This window comes from Hyperolius riggenbachi, chromosome 5 (genome assembly GCF_040937935.1).
Source record: "Hyperolius riggenbachi isolate aHypRig1 chromosome 5, aHypRig1.pri, whole genome shotgun sequence".
Classification (NCBI taxonomy): domain Eukaryota; kingdom Metazoa; phylum Chordata; class Amphibia; order Anura; family Hyperoliidae; genus Hyperolius; species Hyperolius riggenbachi.
Window position 1 is genome coordinate 357,034,117 of NC_090650.1, and position 16,809 is coordinate 357,050,925.

The 16,809-nt window shown below is 42.6% G+C and overlaps 1 protein-coding gene across 1 annotated transcript in view; it reads left to right on the forward strand.

Moving 5' to 3' along the window:
• Window positions 1-16,809, forward strand: part of PREX2 (phosphatidylinositol-3,4,5-trisphosphate dependent Rac exchange factor 2) — a 415,237-nt gene that overhangs the window by 249,559 nt on the left and 148,869 nt on the right. Inside the window, exons 24-25 of the mRNA XM_068237470.1 lie at window positions 7,283-7,505; window positions 9,487-9,694. Coding sequence (XP_068093571.1) covers window positions 7,283-7,505; window positions 9,487-9,694 — 431 coding nt within the window. The remainder of the gene's footprint in view (window positions 1-7,282; window positions 7,506-9,486; window positions 9,695-16,809) is intronic.

Consider the following 16,809-nt stretch of genomic DNA (forward strand, 5'->3'; position numbering starts at 1 on the left):
CGTACAAAAATCCCAATCAAAGCTAACAGCAATAGATAGATGTTGAGAAAATGATGTAATAAAAGGATTATAAAAATATGTAGAAAATGTGAATTGTACAATTAAAACCAACTAGGAGCAGCATATATAGAGGAGCTGAGCACTAAGTTTGAAGTGCCAGGTCCCAGCGGGAGTTCAGACCTTTTGGGAGTCTTGTACCCATTCTAAAAATCCACAATGCCTCCCGGCTCTTGAGCCGTTTAGTTGTATCTCCCCCTCTCTGTGCAGGCAAAACCCTCTCCAGACCGTGGAAGGAAAAAGAGGACATGTCACCTTGATGGACTTGGCGAAAGTGTTTCGCAACGTTGGAGACGTTGGTGCTAAGCCAGGCCGGACCACAGTAATGTTCCCCTATTTTTAGCGCGTAACGGTCTTGTGGTGCATCCCACATACTGTAGGGCACAGGCCCCACAAGTAATGAGATACACCACATTCGACGTCCCGCAATTAATAAATTGCCTAATGGGGAAACTGCGTCCGTTCGCAGTCGACGTGGCAACCCGGGTTCGGGTATGGACCTTATAGTAGTGACAAATTCAACCAGGTAGAAGACCTGGTTCGGGACTCGTACAGACTAGGAGATGGTGATTGTGCCAAAGTGGGAGCACGCCTACTTGCAAAGCGTACCCCCTGTTGCAAGACACAGCGTAAATCCTCATCACCCTCCAAAACTGGGAGATACTTTTTAAGGATAGACACAATCTTATCAAATTCCTCACTATAAGTTGTTGCAAAGGTGGGTTTACAAACCCCAACATTTGCATCCAGATCTCCTGTATTTTTTAGCAAAAGATCTCTGCTTTTGGAGTTGGCCCTGACCTGCACTCTATTGATCATCCAATCAGGGTACCCTCTCTCCTTCAATCTGGCCCCTACCGTTTTGAACTCCTCCCCAAGCCAAGACCCCCTCGAGCAATTACGGCGGGCCCTGGTGAATTCCCCCACCGGGACCCCCCGTATGGTGTGTTTCGGGTGACAGCTAGTAGCCCGGAGGGTGGTATTCCCGCTACACGGCTTTCTGTAGGTCCTAGAATGTATCTTCCCCTCATCAGAATCTCCCACCAGAGTTACATCTAGATAATCTATAGAACCCACCCCCCAATTGGAGGTAAACTGTAAATTTAGGGTATTGGTGTTCAATTCCCTCATAAATAGGGGGATGTCCTCTGGGTTGCCCCTCCACACCAGAAGAAGGTCGTCAATGTACCTCCCGTACCACGCAACATCCCCCAGACGGCGGCTCCCACCCCCAAAGATGTGGCACTCCTCCCACCAACCCATGTATAGGTTGGCTATTTATGAGGGAATTGAACACCAATACCCTAAATTTACAGTTTACCTCCAATTGGGGGGTGGGTTCTATAGATTATCTAGATGTAACTATGGTGGGAGAGTCTGATGAGGGGAAGATACATTCTAGGACCTACAGAAAGCCGTGTAGCGGGAATACCACCCTCCGTGCTACTAGCTGTCACCCGAAACACACCATACGGGGGGTCCCGGTGGGGGAATTCACCAGGGCCCGCCGTAATTGCTCGAGGGGGTCTTGGCTTGGGGAGGAGTTCAAAACGGTAGGGGCCAGATTGAAGGAGAGAGGGTACCCTGATTGGATGATCAATAGAGCGCTGGTCAGGGCCAACTCCAAAAGCAGAGATCTTTTGCTCAAAAATACAGGAGATCTGGATGCAAATGTTGGGGTTTGTAAACCCACCTTTGTAACAACTTATAGTGAGGAATTTTATAAGATTGTGTCTATCCTTAAAAAGTATCTCCCAGTTTTGGAGGGTGATGAGGATTTACGCTGTGTCTTGCAACAGGGGGTACGCTTTGCAAGTAGGCGTGCTCCCACTTTGGCACAATCACTATCTCCTAGTCTGTACGAGTCCCGAACCAGGTCTTCTACCTGGTTAAATTTGTTGGGCTCATACAGATGTGGAGTGAGAACATGTCACTACTGTAAGGTCCATACCCGAACCCGGGTTGCCACGTCGACCGCGAACGGACGCAGTTTCCCCATTAGGCAATTTATTAATTGCGGGACGTCGAATGTGGTGTATCTCATTACTTGTGGGGCCAGTGCCCTACAGTATGTGGGATGCACCACAAGACCGTTACGCGCTAGAATAGGGGAACATTACTGTGGTCCGGCCTGGCTTAGCACCAACGTCTCCAACGTGGCGAAACACTTTCGCCAAGTCCATCAAGGTGACATGTCCTCTTTTTCCTTCCACGGCCTGGAGAGGGTTTTGCCTGCACAGAGAGGGGGAGATACAACTAAACGGCTCAAGAGCCGGGAGGCATTGTGGATTTTTAGAATGGGTACAAGACTCCCAAAAGGTCTGAACTCCCGCTGGGACCTGGCACTTCTAACTTAGTGCTCAGCTCCTCTATATATGCTGCTCCTAGTTGGTTTTAATTGTACAATTCACATTTTCTACATATTTTTATAATCCTTTTATTACATCATTTTCTCACATCTATCTATTGCTGTTAGATTTGATTGGGATTTTTGTACGTTATGCCTGTAGGCTTCCTGTTTCGAACCTACATTTAGTTATGGATTAATTAGCAATGCCTGTTTGGTTTTTCTAGGTGTTGCATTTTACATTGTACATATCCCTTCCTATGTGTGGGGCTAGAGGTGTTTTCCTGGACATGGTCTTGGGAACCACCCACTCCACCAAAGGAGGGTATATAGGAGGTTCTTGTGCTATTTGCACTCTAGCTATGAATAAGGACCAGTAGGTCCGAAACATGTCAGCTGGTGATATGTGTTGACCTTTTGGATACGTCCATGAATAAAGACATAGGATTTTAGGAGCATCGTGCGGACCTTCTTTCGTTTTCAAGCATATCCTAGGACTAGCCATCCTGGTCTGGCACTGCTCTTCCTGGGGTGAGCGGTCTTCTACCTTCCTTCCTCACTGCATATACTCGAATATAAGTCTAGAAATTTAGGTCTGATTCAATTCATAAAAGTATTGGGGTCTTCTTGTACACGAGTTATGGGCAACACTGAGCACACTGAGTAATGTGTGTACTAATAGTGTGTTTTGTCTCATGGGAAGGGTTTTAAACCTCTAACTTCGCTCACCACCGTAGTGGGTAAAATTAATTGCAGCAAAACATGAGAAAAGATTCAATAATAATAATAATTTATTGAGCTACAATCCTATTATAATAATTATCTAGGCTTGCAGAATCATAGTTTAAGGGTTAGTTAATATTAGTAAGCATGCATCAACATTTCTTTACCAAGTGTTGTAGCAATTTTACCCAAGGAAGCGGGGACTCCGTCAATCCTCCGTAGGGGAAAACACCTGGCGACACAATCCATCTTGTCCATAATTGTTTTTTCCAACCCAATTATACTCTCTAAACCACAACAAATGCAAGCACATAAATGGTCACTGTCGTAGGCGCATGATCACAGTACAAATCTATGATATCGGCTTTTTGCGCAATACAACACAGCCGAATGTGGACAACTCGTGCTCACTGAATGGGAAAACAATGGCTTACTTAGTACGCATGCTTATCTCATGCACCATTATCCCATGAGTACCCACTCAAACTGGCTGTAGCAGGATTCAGGAATGCATCAACATTCTTCACTGAACCCAAATAGCATCCAGGACATCTGGAATTGAACTCAGATAATACCCAGGTACTGAACTCCAGTAACCAGAAGCAAAGACATATGAGAGTGAACACTAAACATACATACATACGACATTCATGTCACTTGTGTATCTCATAGTGGCATTCCCATTTGCAGCAATTTATCCAGTTGTAAGTGACACTTTGAGGAAAGGAAATGCCAAGAAAACACAGACCTGAAAATCCTGGCCACAAAAGTAAACAAGGAAAGGGGCAGGGGGGAATACTGGGCTTCAGGAAGGGGAGTGAATAATTGCAGCACTTGGGGGCCTGGACGAGTTATGGACTGCACTTAAGGCACAGGAGGGGTTAATAGTTGCAATACTGTATGGCTGCAGTGCAGTCATTAACCCCTCCTGAGCTCCTGCGCTTGCTGGGCAGACTTATACTTGAGTCAATAAAAAATTCCATCTGAAGAGTGTTGAATATTGGAGTCGACTTATTGTATATACAAGGTCAACTTGTATTTGAATATATACGGTAGTTTGGTTGAAAAAAGGCATTGGTCCATCAAGTCCAACCAGAGAAAATAAAATAAATAAGTAAGTAAGCATTAGGTACACTGACTATAGCAGCGCCCAGGTCAGGCGCAGCACGGGGAAGAGCACGCGCTGAAATGACCTGCTTCAACCTTCCCCTCCTGCACCTTCACATATCCCAAAAGATTCAGGGGAAGGCAAAAAAAAATCCTACAAGGCTTGGACCAATTAACCTAAGTAGTAGACTAGGCTTCCAACACCATTGTAAATGTCCTTTCCAGGGAGTGCTTTTGAAAAGAATGAAGGAAATACTAAAAATCCCACATGATAAAATGGGCTGGTCCAAAATCTGTCAGATTTTTACTGCCTACTGTAGTGCTAGGTACACACGATACAATTTTCTGTCAGATTTACTTGCCAGATCAATTTTTTGCCACATGTCCGATCTGAATTTTGACAGATTTTCCGATTGTTTTTCCGAAAGATTTCCGTTCACTTCTATGGAAATCGATAGGAAAATTCAGATCAGACATGTTGGAAAAAAATCAATTTATTGATAATAAGAGGCTTTCAGTGTTTGAGGTCACATGAAATGAATCTTTCAAATGGTCGACAAGAAGAATGGTAGATATTTGCATAACCATAGCACAATTATATCTACTGGAATATTATGGTTATGGCAAATATAAACTCCTTTTAAAAGATGACATTTAACACCATTTTAATAAATAAACACGATCTCTAATCATTAATTATACAAATGCAGCTAAAGTGCAGCAAAGCATAACAATACATCTGGATGTTTACAGCTATAAGTTACTTAACTCACTAATGAATGCTAAGAGGTTCCTGCAGTAATGTGGCTCTAAGAGCACTTATATTCTTTCATTGGTAGTAACCAGAAACATCAAACACAGTTTATAAGGCTGAGTACTCTGGATAGCTGCAAAGTAATTGTTATGGGCTAATATGTGCCATTTCTCTTTCTACCATTATTAATAAAGTTGTGCACATTTCTTTAAAAAAATGCCCATTATTTCAAAGTATCTATTTACAGATAAGTGTGTTTTCATTTTCTTCTTTGACTTCTTCTTTGGGAAAGATAGCTGCAAGTATATTCATTAACGTTGCATCTTATTTACTATTAACTGTGTAACTACTAATCATGGGGTCCTTCCAGAAATCCTTATTAGGACACCACATGCCACATGGCCCCCCAGTAATATTGGCTGCACATTTGAATTCATTCATGGGCACTGTGCCTCTTCTGCAGTCCTCACTTGTCCACACTGATCTAAAACTAAGGCCTCCTACAAAAAAAATAATGGGAGGAGTCTTGTTATATTAAAACGCCCAACATTAAGTTCTTATAGCGAGTTTCTCAAGCTACTGGTACAAAGAGTGAAAAGTCAGGGCAACTCTTAACTTTTAAAATAATTAATTTATTAAATATATTAAAAATGTCAAAATGATCACAGATCAACTAATACGAATCAAACAATAACCACAAATATTAATAACCACAAGGTACTTCTCGGTATAAGCTGACTATACACTTCAGAGCAAAGTTGACTACAGATATTAACCTTCCTGGCGGTAAGCCCGAGCTGAGCTCGGGCTATGCCGCCGGAAGGCACCGCTCAGGCCCCGCTGGGCCGATTTGCATGACTTTTTTTTTTGCTGCATGCAGCTAGCACTTTGCTAGCTGCGTGCAGTGCCCGATCGCCGCCGATCCGCCGCTATCCGCGTCGCCGCAGCCGCCCCCCCCCCCCAGACCCCGTGCACTGCCTGGCCAATCAGTGCCAGGCAGCGCTGTGGGGTGGATCGGAATCCCCTTTGACGTCGATGACGTCGGTGATGTCATCCCGCCCCGTCGCCATGGCGACGGGGAAAGCCCTCCAGGAGATCCCGTTCTTTGGGGCTGGGGGGATGCCGCTGAGCAGCGGCTATCATGTAGCGAGACGCCAGGGAGGTTAACCAATAAAATCAATCAATCACAATAGGCTGTGCAAACACAAGATGGCAGACATTTTATCTTATTTGCAATGTTTGATTGTAATGCACAATCTAACAAGGGAAAAAATATGGAAGCAGATCTAGCTGGTCTAAAAACCTCAATATATAAAACAAGTTTAACGTTTACTGATCTGTAAACACTTATTTTATAAAAATAATAGTTACACCCCTGGGCTACATGAGTAATATTTACTTGCTTAATTGTGCAGTTAAAATCTCCTAAAATTGATTGTTTTGTCTATAATAGTGTAATAAATGTTATGCTATAATGAGAGCTGCTACTCTGGGGAACTGCAGTAGCACAATTCATTGATTGATTTTGCTTGATCGCATGACTGCCACATTTAAGACCGCTTATAGGAATAAATATTGGGCCAGATGCAATACATTTTGTAAAGTTGCTATGTACAGAGATCGCACAGCAATTCTACCTTTATAACCACCAGTGGAGCACCGCCTTTTAACCCGTTAGCACCACGGGTGTTACCGCGGTAACATGCGCACTGCTATGGTAATTTAGGTTATACTGCATGTTACCATAGCAATTCACGTTACCACAGTAACAACCATGACATTGATGGGTTAACAGGCTGTGCTTGACCGGTGGCAATAACAGTAATGTGGCCATGCGTGCCCTTCGAATGAAAACTACGCAGTTTATTGCATCTGGCAATATTGCATATTGAGTGCAATGAATTTCTGTGATACATTTTTGTGATATTGCATTTGTTTTGTTTACAGAAAGTGTCTGTTTAACGTCCATGTGAGAGCCAAGAATTACGCAAAGCTCATGCACAATCATACATAACTGTTTGATCTCATAGATTATTTTTTTTTCGATCTGTAAAATAAAAATTGTCTATGTGACTAAGCTTACTCTGACAAAAATTAGCAATCATAGGATAGCAAACAATTTGCAAAACGCCGGATATCACAGCCAGCGGAGAACAGCCAGTTCTGTAAATCTAGCTTACTGTTTATAACATCATGAAAACATGTAGTTAAGATATTCATTTATTTAAGAACTGATGTACATTTGTTTTCACATATCTGTATGAAAAATGAATGTGCGTGTTTTTGTCATTCAGTTTTCTAGAGTTTTGAAAAACAGAGCCTGGCCGACATTCAAGCAAGCAAAGTCAAAGATCTCTCCTCTCCACAGCAGCGATTTCTGTCCAACAAACTGCCATTTCAACATCATGGAGGTGTCTTATCCCAAAACACTAACATCGCTTGGAAGCGCATTCGGAGTCCAACTAGACAACAGGAGACAGACATCCCAGGACAAAGAAAATAAAAACATGGAGCATGGTAATTCAATACCTATTTTTTTTGCACTGTGTTTTACACCTGTATTTACAACACTAATGTAGCGCATGTTTCTAAAGTAACACGACTCATGTTACCTAGGTAGCACTTTCTTTGCTAGTAATGCGCATTACCTAGTTGTGCCACAAAACACGCTATGTCAGGGTCAGAAGTACTGGCTGGTGAACTTGTCAGGTGCTGTGTGTGTGCACAGTAATTTTACCGTCTATGCCCCCTTGTCTCTCTTCTGTCATTTTCTAAATTGAAACAAGTAGGAGAAAAACATAAGTGAAATCAGAATTTGAAAGGGATATATAGATTGTTTTTGCATTATTTTATTTTTTAACTATTTTTTTTTTTATCTGAGTAAATGTAACTTTTTATGTTATCATTTTGTAGCCAGATGATGTAACTTTTGAGCGGATAGAGACTGATAATCTCACTCTTAGTTTATAACCATGGCTTATGAATGTTAAACCTTAGCTCAGTGATGATGGTGTACCCCTATGCAGCTTTATACATAGAATGGAAGTGCAGATTTGCTGTAAAAATTGTGAAATTTTAAATAGGCCCCTTAATAGCCACTCCATGTTATTTCTTAACTTGCTCATTGTTTGATAGGCTGACCCCAAATACTTAAAGAGACACTGATGTCTCATAAAAATCATGTTTTTATTTAAAGAATGTGTTTATCATCATAGCCCTACCTAAACCACCGCATCCCCGCCACTGAAATCCAACTAAATGCCCCCTAACTCCCCTCTCCCTCTCCCCCGCAAAATCCACTACTTTCTTGGTCGTGGATTTTGCTGCTGTTGGAGGCAGAGCTTTCAGCCGCAGCTCTGCCTCCTTACGCGTCTATCAGCTGCGTATCCCCGCCTCTCCCACGCCCCACTCAGTGAAGGAAGACGGAGAGGGGTGGGAAGGGGCGGGGAGAGGCGGCGATCCGGGCTGATAGACGCGCTGAGAGGCAGAGCTGCGGCTCATAGCTCTGCCTCTCACGGAAGCGCTGCCCGGATTACCCCCCGGGGAGTTAGGGGGGATTCAGTTAGATTACAGCAGCGGGGATGCGGCGGTTTAGGTAGGGCAATAATGTTAAACACATTTTTTAAATAAAAACCTGATTTTTACGAGACTTCAGAGTCTCTTTAAACCTGCTGCACAATACAAATACTTAACTGAGCTTAAAATGTGTCTCTTTCTAAAACAGTCATCTTTAAAGGGGCATTATGGTGGAAATTATGCTGTTCCATTATCTCCACCATCAGTTATTTAATATGGACAGCATTCATGTCTCCATAGAGTTTGTGTTAAAAAATAGCTACTAACACCAATTATTTTGTGCACAACTGATCTGTGTAATTAAATCAGCTGTTCCTGACACTGTTGCGACTGGCTAGCTGTTCCCTAGTCTCTAACTGCTAGCAGCCTTCTTGTCTCACTCTACCTCAGATGATTTATAATACAGCTCACACACTCCAGAAGTGTTGTTGCTTCTCACATATAGCTATAAAGTAACTAAATAAACAGACTGCTAATTAGTTAGTTACTTACTTAACTAGTTACATTATAGCTGCATGTGAGAAGCAACAACACGGCTCTATAATGTGTGAGCTGTGTTATAAATCAGCTGTGGTAGAGTGAGACGGAAGGCTGCTAGCAGAGTACAGGGAGCAGCTAGTCCGTCGCATCAGAATCAGGAACAGCTGATTTAATGATGCAGAACAGCTGTGTAGAAGAAAAGAATTGGTGTTTGGAGCTATTTTTTTAACACAAGCTCTATGGAGAAATGTATTCTGTCCATAGTAAATAACTGATGGTGGGGATAATGGAAGCATACTTTTTGCCATAGTGCCCCTTTAAAGTACATCTGGGAGTGTAGATCTAAATATATCAACTGATTCCTTAGAATTAAAAATGCCCAAATTTTGATGGTTGTAGAATGATATACTGTATATTGTTTTTGTCCATTTATGTTGTCTAGGTAAACTCAATCCTATGGTATATATACAGCACACTATAACCACCATGGCCGCCCCATCAGGGCATTCACTTGGTCAGCGTGACGGTCACGGCTTGCGGTATTTGCTCAGAGATGAAGATTTAGAAACGCAGGACATACACCATAAGTTGTTATGTAAGCTCCAGTCTGCACTGGCTGAAGTGGAAACGTGCGTGTCTCAAATTGACGAGTAAGTATTTATCATCTCTTGTTAGTATTACATAGCGTCTCTAAGAATCTAAGAACTTTAAACAAGTGTACATATAAAATTTCTTATTATAATGCTAGCTATATAACATCATAAGAATTTGCTTTTACTCTTGTGCTGTTCCGAAAATGCGTGAATTAAAGTGAACAGTCTGTACAAAGAATTAGGCTGGGTTCCCTTTGTAACGGACCCTGCCGGAGCAGTACAGTGTCTGTACTATGGGGATACTTTATAGCGCTATAGAAATGCACTATGGGATGTTTACCTTTCATTTGTTGAATGATGTTAAAAAAATCACATTTGTTGGGATTGCACATCCGAAGAAATGCAATGAACAGAAACAGACACAGAACAAACGGGTACATGTGTCTTACAAGCATACAAAAAAATGCTTTGCCACAGGATATGGCTTAGCGTAGACCACACTATGCTTGATGCACAATGGTAGGTTTGCCTTGCCACAGTACTGTATATGGCTTAGACCACACTATGCCTGCTGCACAATGGTACGTTCAAAGCATATTCTGTGTGGCTTTGATGCGTTCATTGCAATATCCTAACACTTGACTTCAAGGTACTTACCGTAGAAGATAACTTAAATATCCTTCTAAACCTTTGCCAAACTACCGGCAACCTGGACCCCGGACTAACACAGTTCATGTTAAAATGCCCTGATCTGTTTAGGCCAGTATTTCACAAAATAGTAAACTGTTCCTTGCGAGCAGGGACTTGTCTGAAAGAAGCACTCAACAGGCCTCAGAAACCAAGCTTAGATCTGGATATTTTAAGCAGCTACAGACTTGGCTCCAACTTCCCCTTTATTGGAAAAGTTATTGAACATAACTCCATCTCAAAGACAGGTTCTCGAGGAACAACATTTTGACCTTCTACAATCTGGCTTCATGACGCATCATAGCTGAGAAAAAGCCCTTGTCCAGATCTGAAATGATCTGTCATGGTCAGAGACAGAGGCAAGTCTTCCATCCTGATACTGCTTGATCTCTCAGCTTCTTTTGATGCAGTTGATCATGACATTTTTCTTAACATGTTGCAAGAGTATTGTAGCATGATAGTATAGTCCTCTTCTTGGCTGGCAGAACACAAAGGGTAGCTTTCCAGTCTAACCCTATACCACTAAAATATGGCTTGTCCCATAGCTAGAGACTATCCATTTTGTTGTTCTCCATATACATGCTACCACTTCCAAAAAATCATCCAAAAACACAGTTTGACATACTACCACTTTGCTGACGTGACAGACCCCATTCCAAAAACAAACATTAGCTGAGCTTCAGGATTCAGGAGTGGATGAATGACAACTAGCTTAAAGCAAACCCAAGGTGGGGATCTCAATTAAAATAAACAATGCTACCTGATCCGGGGGTCTGGGCAGATCAGGTAGCCTCAATCCCCGCTGCTCTTGTGGCCTGCAATCATCCAGTTTCGTTTTTTTGACCCCTGGGGTCACGACGCTGGAAGAAGAGCTGCTCTAACAAGCAGCATGCAGGCCGGTGGAGAGAAACAGAGGAATGTCATGAGGCAGAAAACATGCCTCTGTGCCCTATCTGCCCTCCAAGGATCCGCCTCAGGTTCTCTTTAACACGGGTCAGCAAGCTGAAACTGCGCAAAACGGCACAGGGAAATTTGGGCACACCATGTGTGGCCATAGGCCGTAATGTGAATTATGGCTAAAGCGGAACTCAGACAGTAATTTGGGTGCTGTCAAAAGATGGTACCCAAATTACTTTACAAATGGTGGCCCGGAGGGGGAATAGTAATTAACGGCGCCAGGAATAGCAGGAGCAGGGTGAACCATTTTACGGCTGCACCCTGTTCCCAGATTTCCCTGTGCCGTTTTTGCATATATACCCGGTAAGCTGCCTGTTGTTTTATGTTGGCTTGCTTTGTTGTTTTACCTCTGTAGAGCGGATTCTGTTCAGATGTCTGATAAATGTTTATCTTTCCTAACAACCTGACTTCTCAAGTGAAAATAATTGACATATAAAATATTTAATTATGCTACCTTGCCGCTGAGCTGAGGCTATGTCGATTCCAACAATGTTTGCTTCTTTTTATGTGATCTGTTCTTTTACTTATTCCTGGGTGATTTGCTGGCAGTAGATTGTTTTCCGTAGATGTACAGAGATGTAATTTATGAAAACATGTTTTATGTATTATAGAATTGCAAATCACCCAAGGTTACTTGCCAGGAAAATAGGGTCAAGAATTCATAATAACAAATCAGAGTTAGTGATTGCTGTCTTAGGCGACAGCAAACATTGAATGTCTAATCAGTTTACTCACGTTGTGTGCATGTGATTTCAAGAAGAAATCCATTGAGCTGCATTGGATTGGGCATTCAGTAAGAACAATGTTTATAATTCATAGAGTTTTTTTTTTTTTTTTAAAGTGCACCTGAAAGGAAAAAGTGCGCCTAGGGGTACCTTTTGGGAGGGTGAAGTTTCTGGATCCTAAAAGGCTTCCCCTGTCCTCCTCACCAGAAGGGATCCATCTCCTCACACAGACGCCGTATCAGTTTCTACTCGGGCTCTGATGGAAATAGCCGTGCCCATTTGGTTCGGCTCTACCACACAGGCGCAAGCCATCTGCGCCTGCGCAATAGAGTGGACACGTTCGGGCTCGGCTAATTCCGCCGCAGCGCGAGCAGGACAATAATACTGCGTCTGCAAAGGCAGGCAGGTATAAATATTATGGTGGCCTTTTCTGTGGAGGAGCCAGCACTGGATTGAGGCTGCAGAGGAGGACAGGGGAAGCCTCATTAGGATCCAGAGTCTTTCCCTTCCCAAGATAAGTACCTGATTTTTTTTTCACAGGTGTCCTTGACAAAATAATCGTTTTAAAGTTTAGGAAAGTTGAAAAAGTAAATACTTACCTAAGAAGAGGGAAGCCTCTGGATCTCAGAGAGGCTTCTCACACCGTCCTCCAGTCCCCCGTCGCCGAGTGCAGTTGGTAATCACATCAGAACCGTGCTCCTCTTCAGACTCGTACCAGAAGAAGAGCTTGGCCCTGATGTTAAGGAGGGTCTCAGCGAGAGGCATGGGACCAGAGGACTGTGTGGGAAGCCTTTGGAGGTTTCAGAGGCTTTCTTCTTCTTAGGTATTTACTTTTTTAACCTTTTGATGCTGTAACCACTTCCCCTCCCCCTGGACAAGTAACTACCTCTCTGCAAAATCCCATATCTCTTTGTAGGGACGTAGCTGCTACGTTCTTCCTCACTGAGCTCTCCCGCTTGCCCCCCGCACTTCCCCCTGCCACCCCCCCTCGCCACCCCCCCTCGCGCTTTATTACTACCGCCGATCATTAGCCGAGAGATTAATGAATGGGAACACAGTTCACAGAAGGACTTCCTGCTATCCGTGAGATGGCTTCGTCATTCACAAAAGCCGATACTTACACATCCGCACATAACTTCCTGATTGTGTAATAATACTACGCAAAGGGAAGTTATGCTCGAGGGTATCTTGTGGCCAAATAGTAAAACAACATCTAAAACCTTTTATTTTATTTACTAACAGACTTTTTTTTTACATTTTAAATTAAAATATATATATAAAATATATATATATACATATATAAAATATAAATATAAAATATATATATATATATATATATATATATATATATATATATATATATATATATATATATATATATATACACATACAATAAAAAAAGTTACCTTAGGGTTTTATTTTTTTTATATATATATATATATATGTCAAGAGGGTATATTACTGTTACGTTATAAATTAAAGGCTGGAAATTAGTGATGGACGCAAAATTTTTAAATGTTGCAATAACCAGGACAAATGGGCAAATAAAATGTGTGGGTTTTAATTACAGTAACATTTATTATTTTAAGACTATAATGGCTGAAAACTGAGAAGTGATGATTTTTTTTCATTTTGCTCTTATTTTTCCTGTTAAAACATATTTAGAATAAAATAATTCTTAGCAAAAAAAGTACCCCCAAAGAAAGCCTAATTGGTGGAAAAAACAAGATATAGATGGTTTAGTTGTGATAAGTAGTAATAAAGTTTTAGGCAAATGAATGTAAGGAGCGCTGACAGGTGAAAATTGCTCTGGTTTTTTTAAGAGGAAAAACTCTTGGAGGTGAAGTGGTTAAGTTCTTATTTGCACATCTAGCAATTGCAGTTTAGTAAGTGATTTAGTAAATAAAGAAAGGACTCAGAATCCCCCATTATGAGATGGACTAGTCCAAAACCTTAAAAATGTATCAGACTACCTACTGTAAGTGACAGTGACACGGGAAAATAAGTAATTTATAGTGCGTTTTACTCTTGAAGAAATGTACATTATATGTATTATATGTATTTTAAAATTTACATTTTTTTGTGGTAGATGTCCCTTTTAAGCAATACACAACATCCCAGTGCTATATTAACAGATAAAGCAGGTTTTGATCATTTAGGGTTGACATTTGTCATTAGTGAAGCCTTACTCACGGACGATACGCACTGTTTGATAGGTCTGTGATGCTTGTCTTGTTGGCATGTCTGCAGGAGGCCCTGATGATCTCTTTGTCAAGCCTTGATTTATATATTTATATGTGAAGATAAGATCAGGAGGAAACGCCGCAAGAACACATTGCACTTTCTTTCTGTACCTCCAGCTAATGAATGTTCTACACTTCCCTCTTATCTTTTATGTACTGTTCCCTGTTCACAGATTTCATTCCACAAAGGTCGATTCCACTTGTTAGCTGAAAATTTATTTTCCTAATGTTGTCCCTGACCAGAATCAGAATTAGATTTCTTTGCCAGGCACAAAGGGCGTTGTGGGGTTGTACCCGGAATTGTTTTTGGCACATACAGGGCCGTTGATGGAACAATATACCGTATATACTCGCATATTAGCCCAATTTTTGAGCACAAAACAGGTGCTCAAAAGTTGTCGTTCCCCCCCTCAGCTTATATGCGAGTCATAAACTTGCAAGTGTGCAGACTCACCTTCTGCAGGGACCCGAGTGCAGCGTGCAGCCAACAGAGGGAAGTAAATGTCAGCCTGAGGATGCGATGGGCGGCCGGGATGAGATAGAGCAGGCGGTGGAGTGTACCGGTATGTCAGCCATTGCAGCCTTTGGAACAGTTGAGCGGCCAGAATAAGACAGTGGGCGGGCTTTGCAGGTACAATTGGAGTCGGCGGCACGTGCAGCGCTGCCTACTATGGCTGCGATAAGCAGGCGGAATGAGTGGACACAGAGCGGGCAGGCTTTGCAGGCACTCCGGGACCCACAGCAATGCTTCAGTGCTGAGTGGAGGAAGAACGGGCGGATTTTCAGCACTGAGCAGAGGAACAGAGACATGTGGTGTGCAGCTCTGTGGCCCGGAGCGCAGCGTGTGTGATGTGAGTGACGTCAGCTCTTTGTCTCATCCCTCTAGTGGTGTCTTGAGACACTGAGAGGCAGCGAGGCTAAAGAGGGCTCCTGGACTACAACTGCACTGAAAATACCAGCGGTAAAAAGAATAAAGTGCTGACCCAGGGAGATTACTGGGCTGATGGCAGGCAGAGCTTGTTAGACAGAATAAATCCTCAGTACAATCTTGAAGTCACTGTATGCAGGACTTGTACATGTGCTTACTGTAATATTAACAGTGAGCACATGTACAAGTCCTGCATACAGCCGACTTCCAAATTGTACTGGTGATTTACTGTATTTACAATAAGCTCTGCCTGCCATCAGCCCAGTATAATCCACTGCCCTATTGTATTGTTGTAACGATTGGTGTAGCAAAACAGATGTCTGATCTGCAGAATCACCAATAATGCAGACGTTATAACTGATGATGTGGTGATCTGCAGTATCACCAATAATACAAGTATAGCTAGCAACCAAAGAGGTATGTAGTGCTTGGTGCAACAGTAACAGAATAGTTTAACTAGACCTCACCAAAGGAGCTGGTGGGTACTATAAAACACCGTAACTGATTAGATAGCTTAACCTCACCAGAGGAGCTGGTGGATACTATAGAACACAGTAAGTGATAGTTTGGCTTAATCTCACCAGAGGAGCTGGTGGGTACTATTAGAACACAGTAACTGATAGTTTGGCTTAACCTCACCAGAGGAGCTGGTGGGTACTATTAGAACACAGTAACTGATAGTTTGGCTTAACCTCACCAGAGGAGCTGGTGGGTACTATCAGGACACAATAACTGATAGTTTGGCTTCACCTCACCAGAGGAGCTGGTGGGTACTATTAGTAGAGCACCTCACCAGTGACAAGGGCTCACTGGTGAGTAGAGAGGTCAGACAGGCTTTGATCAGTAACGAGTGAGCAGGCACAGTACAGAATCGACAAGCAAGAGAATAGTAAGATATCAGGCAGGATCAATAACTGAGTCAGATGGGCAGATGTACAGGAACGATAAGCAAGAGGGTAGCAAGAGTCATACACAGAATATCAAATAGCAGTATACAATAATCCTAGTCTTGTGTGAAATCCCTGGTTTCCTCCCAGATCAAAGCACACCGGATACTATCTAAGGTCTGAGCGCTAGCACATAAATATTCACAACAGCAGACAAGTTGCGAGTGAACAGAGAAGGCTTATGAAGCAGAGGAGACCCCACCACCACGCCCACAATAATCAGCCAATCCGGAGTGCCGTGAGTCTCCTCTGACGTCAGCCGACCGGCTGGTCAGCTGACGCGCCTCCATCCTGTATAAAGGTCCAGTCTCCGCGCGCGCCCGCGCGATACGGCAACTCTATGTGCAAACGACAGACCCGTCCTCGGCGTACTAGACGCCAGAGGCACGGGCGAAGTCCCTGGGCAGGAAGGCAAGGCCGCTGCGGAAACACTCTGCGTGTCCGCAGCCGCCATTACTGCGGATGTTACAATTGTACAGTAAGATTGTTAATATTGAGTAGAGTTGTAAAGTAGCTACTAGCTTTGCAATTCACATAGTGATCATTTGTTTCAGATCATTTGTAGGATCGTACAGAAACGAGCGTTCAAGACCACCAGTGGACGTAAACATCCTAACCAATCTATAGTAATTAGATTGATGGTATCGACCCCGTTAACCTGATTGGATTGGTTAAGATATTTTTG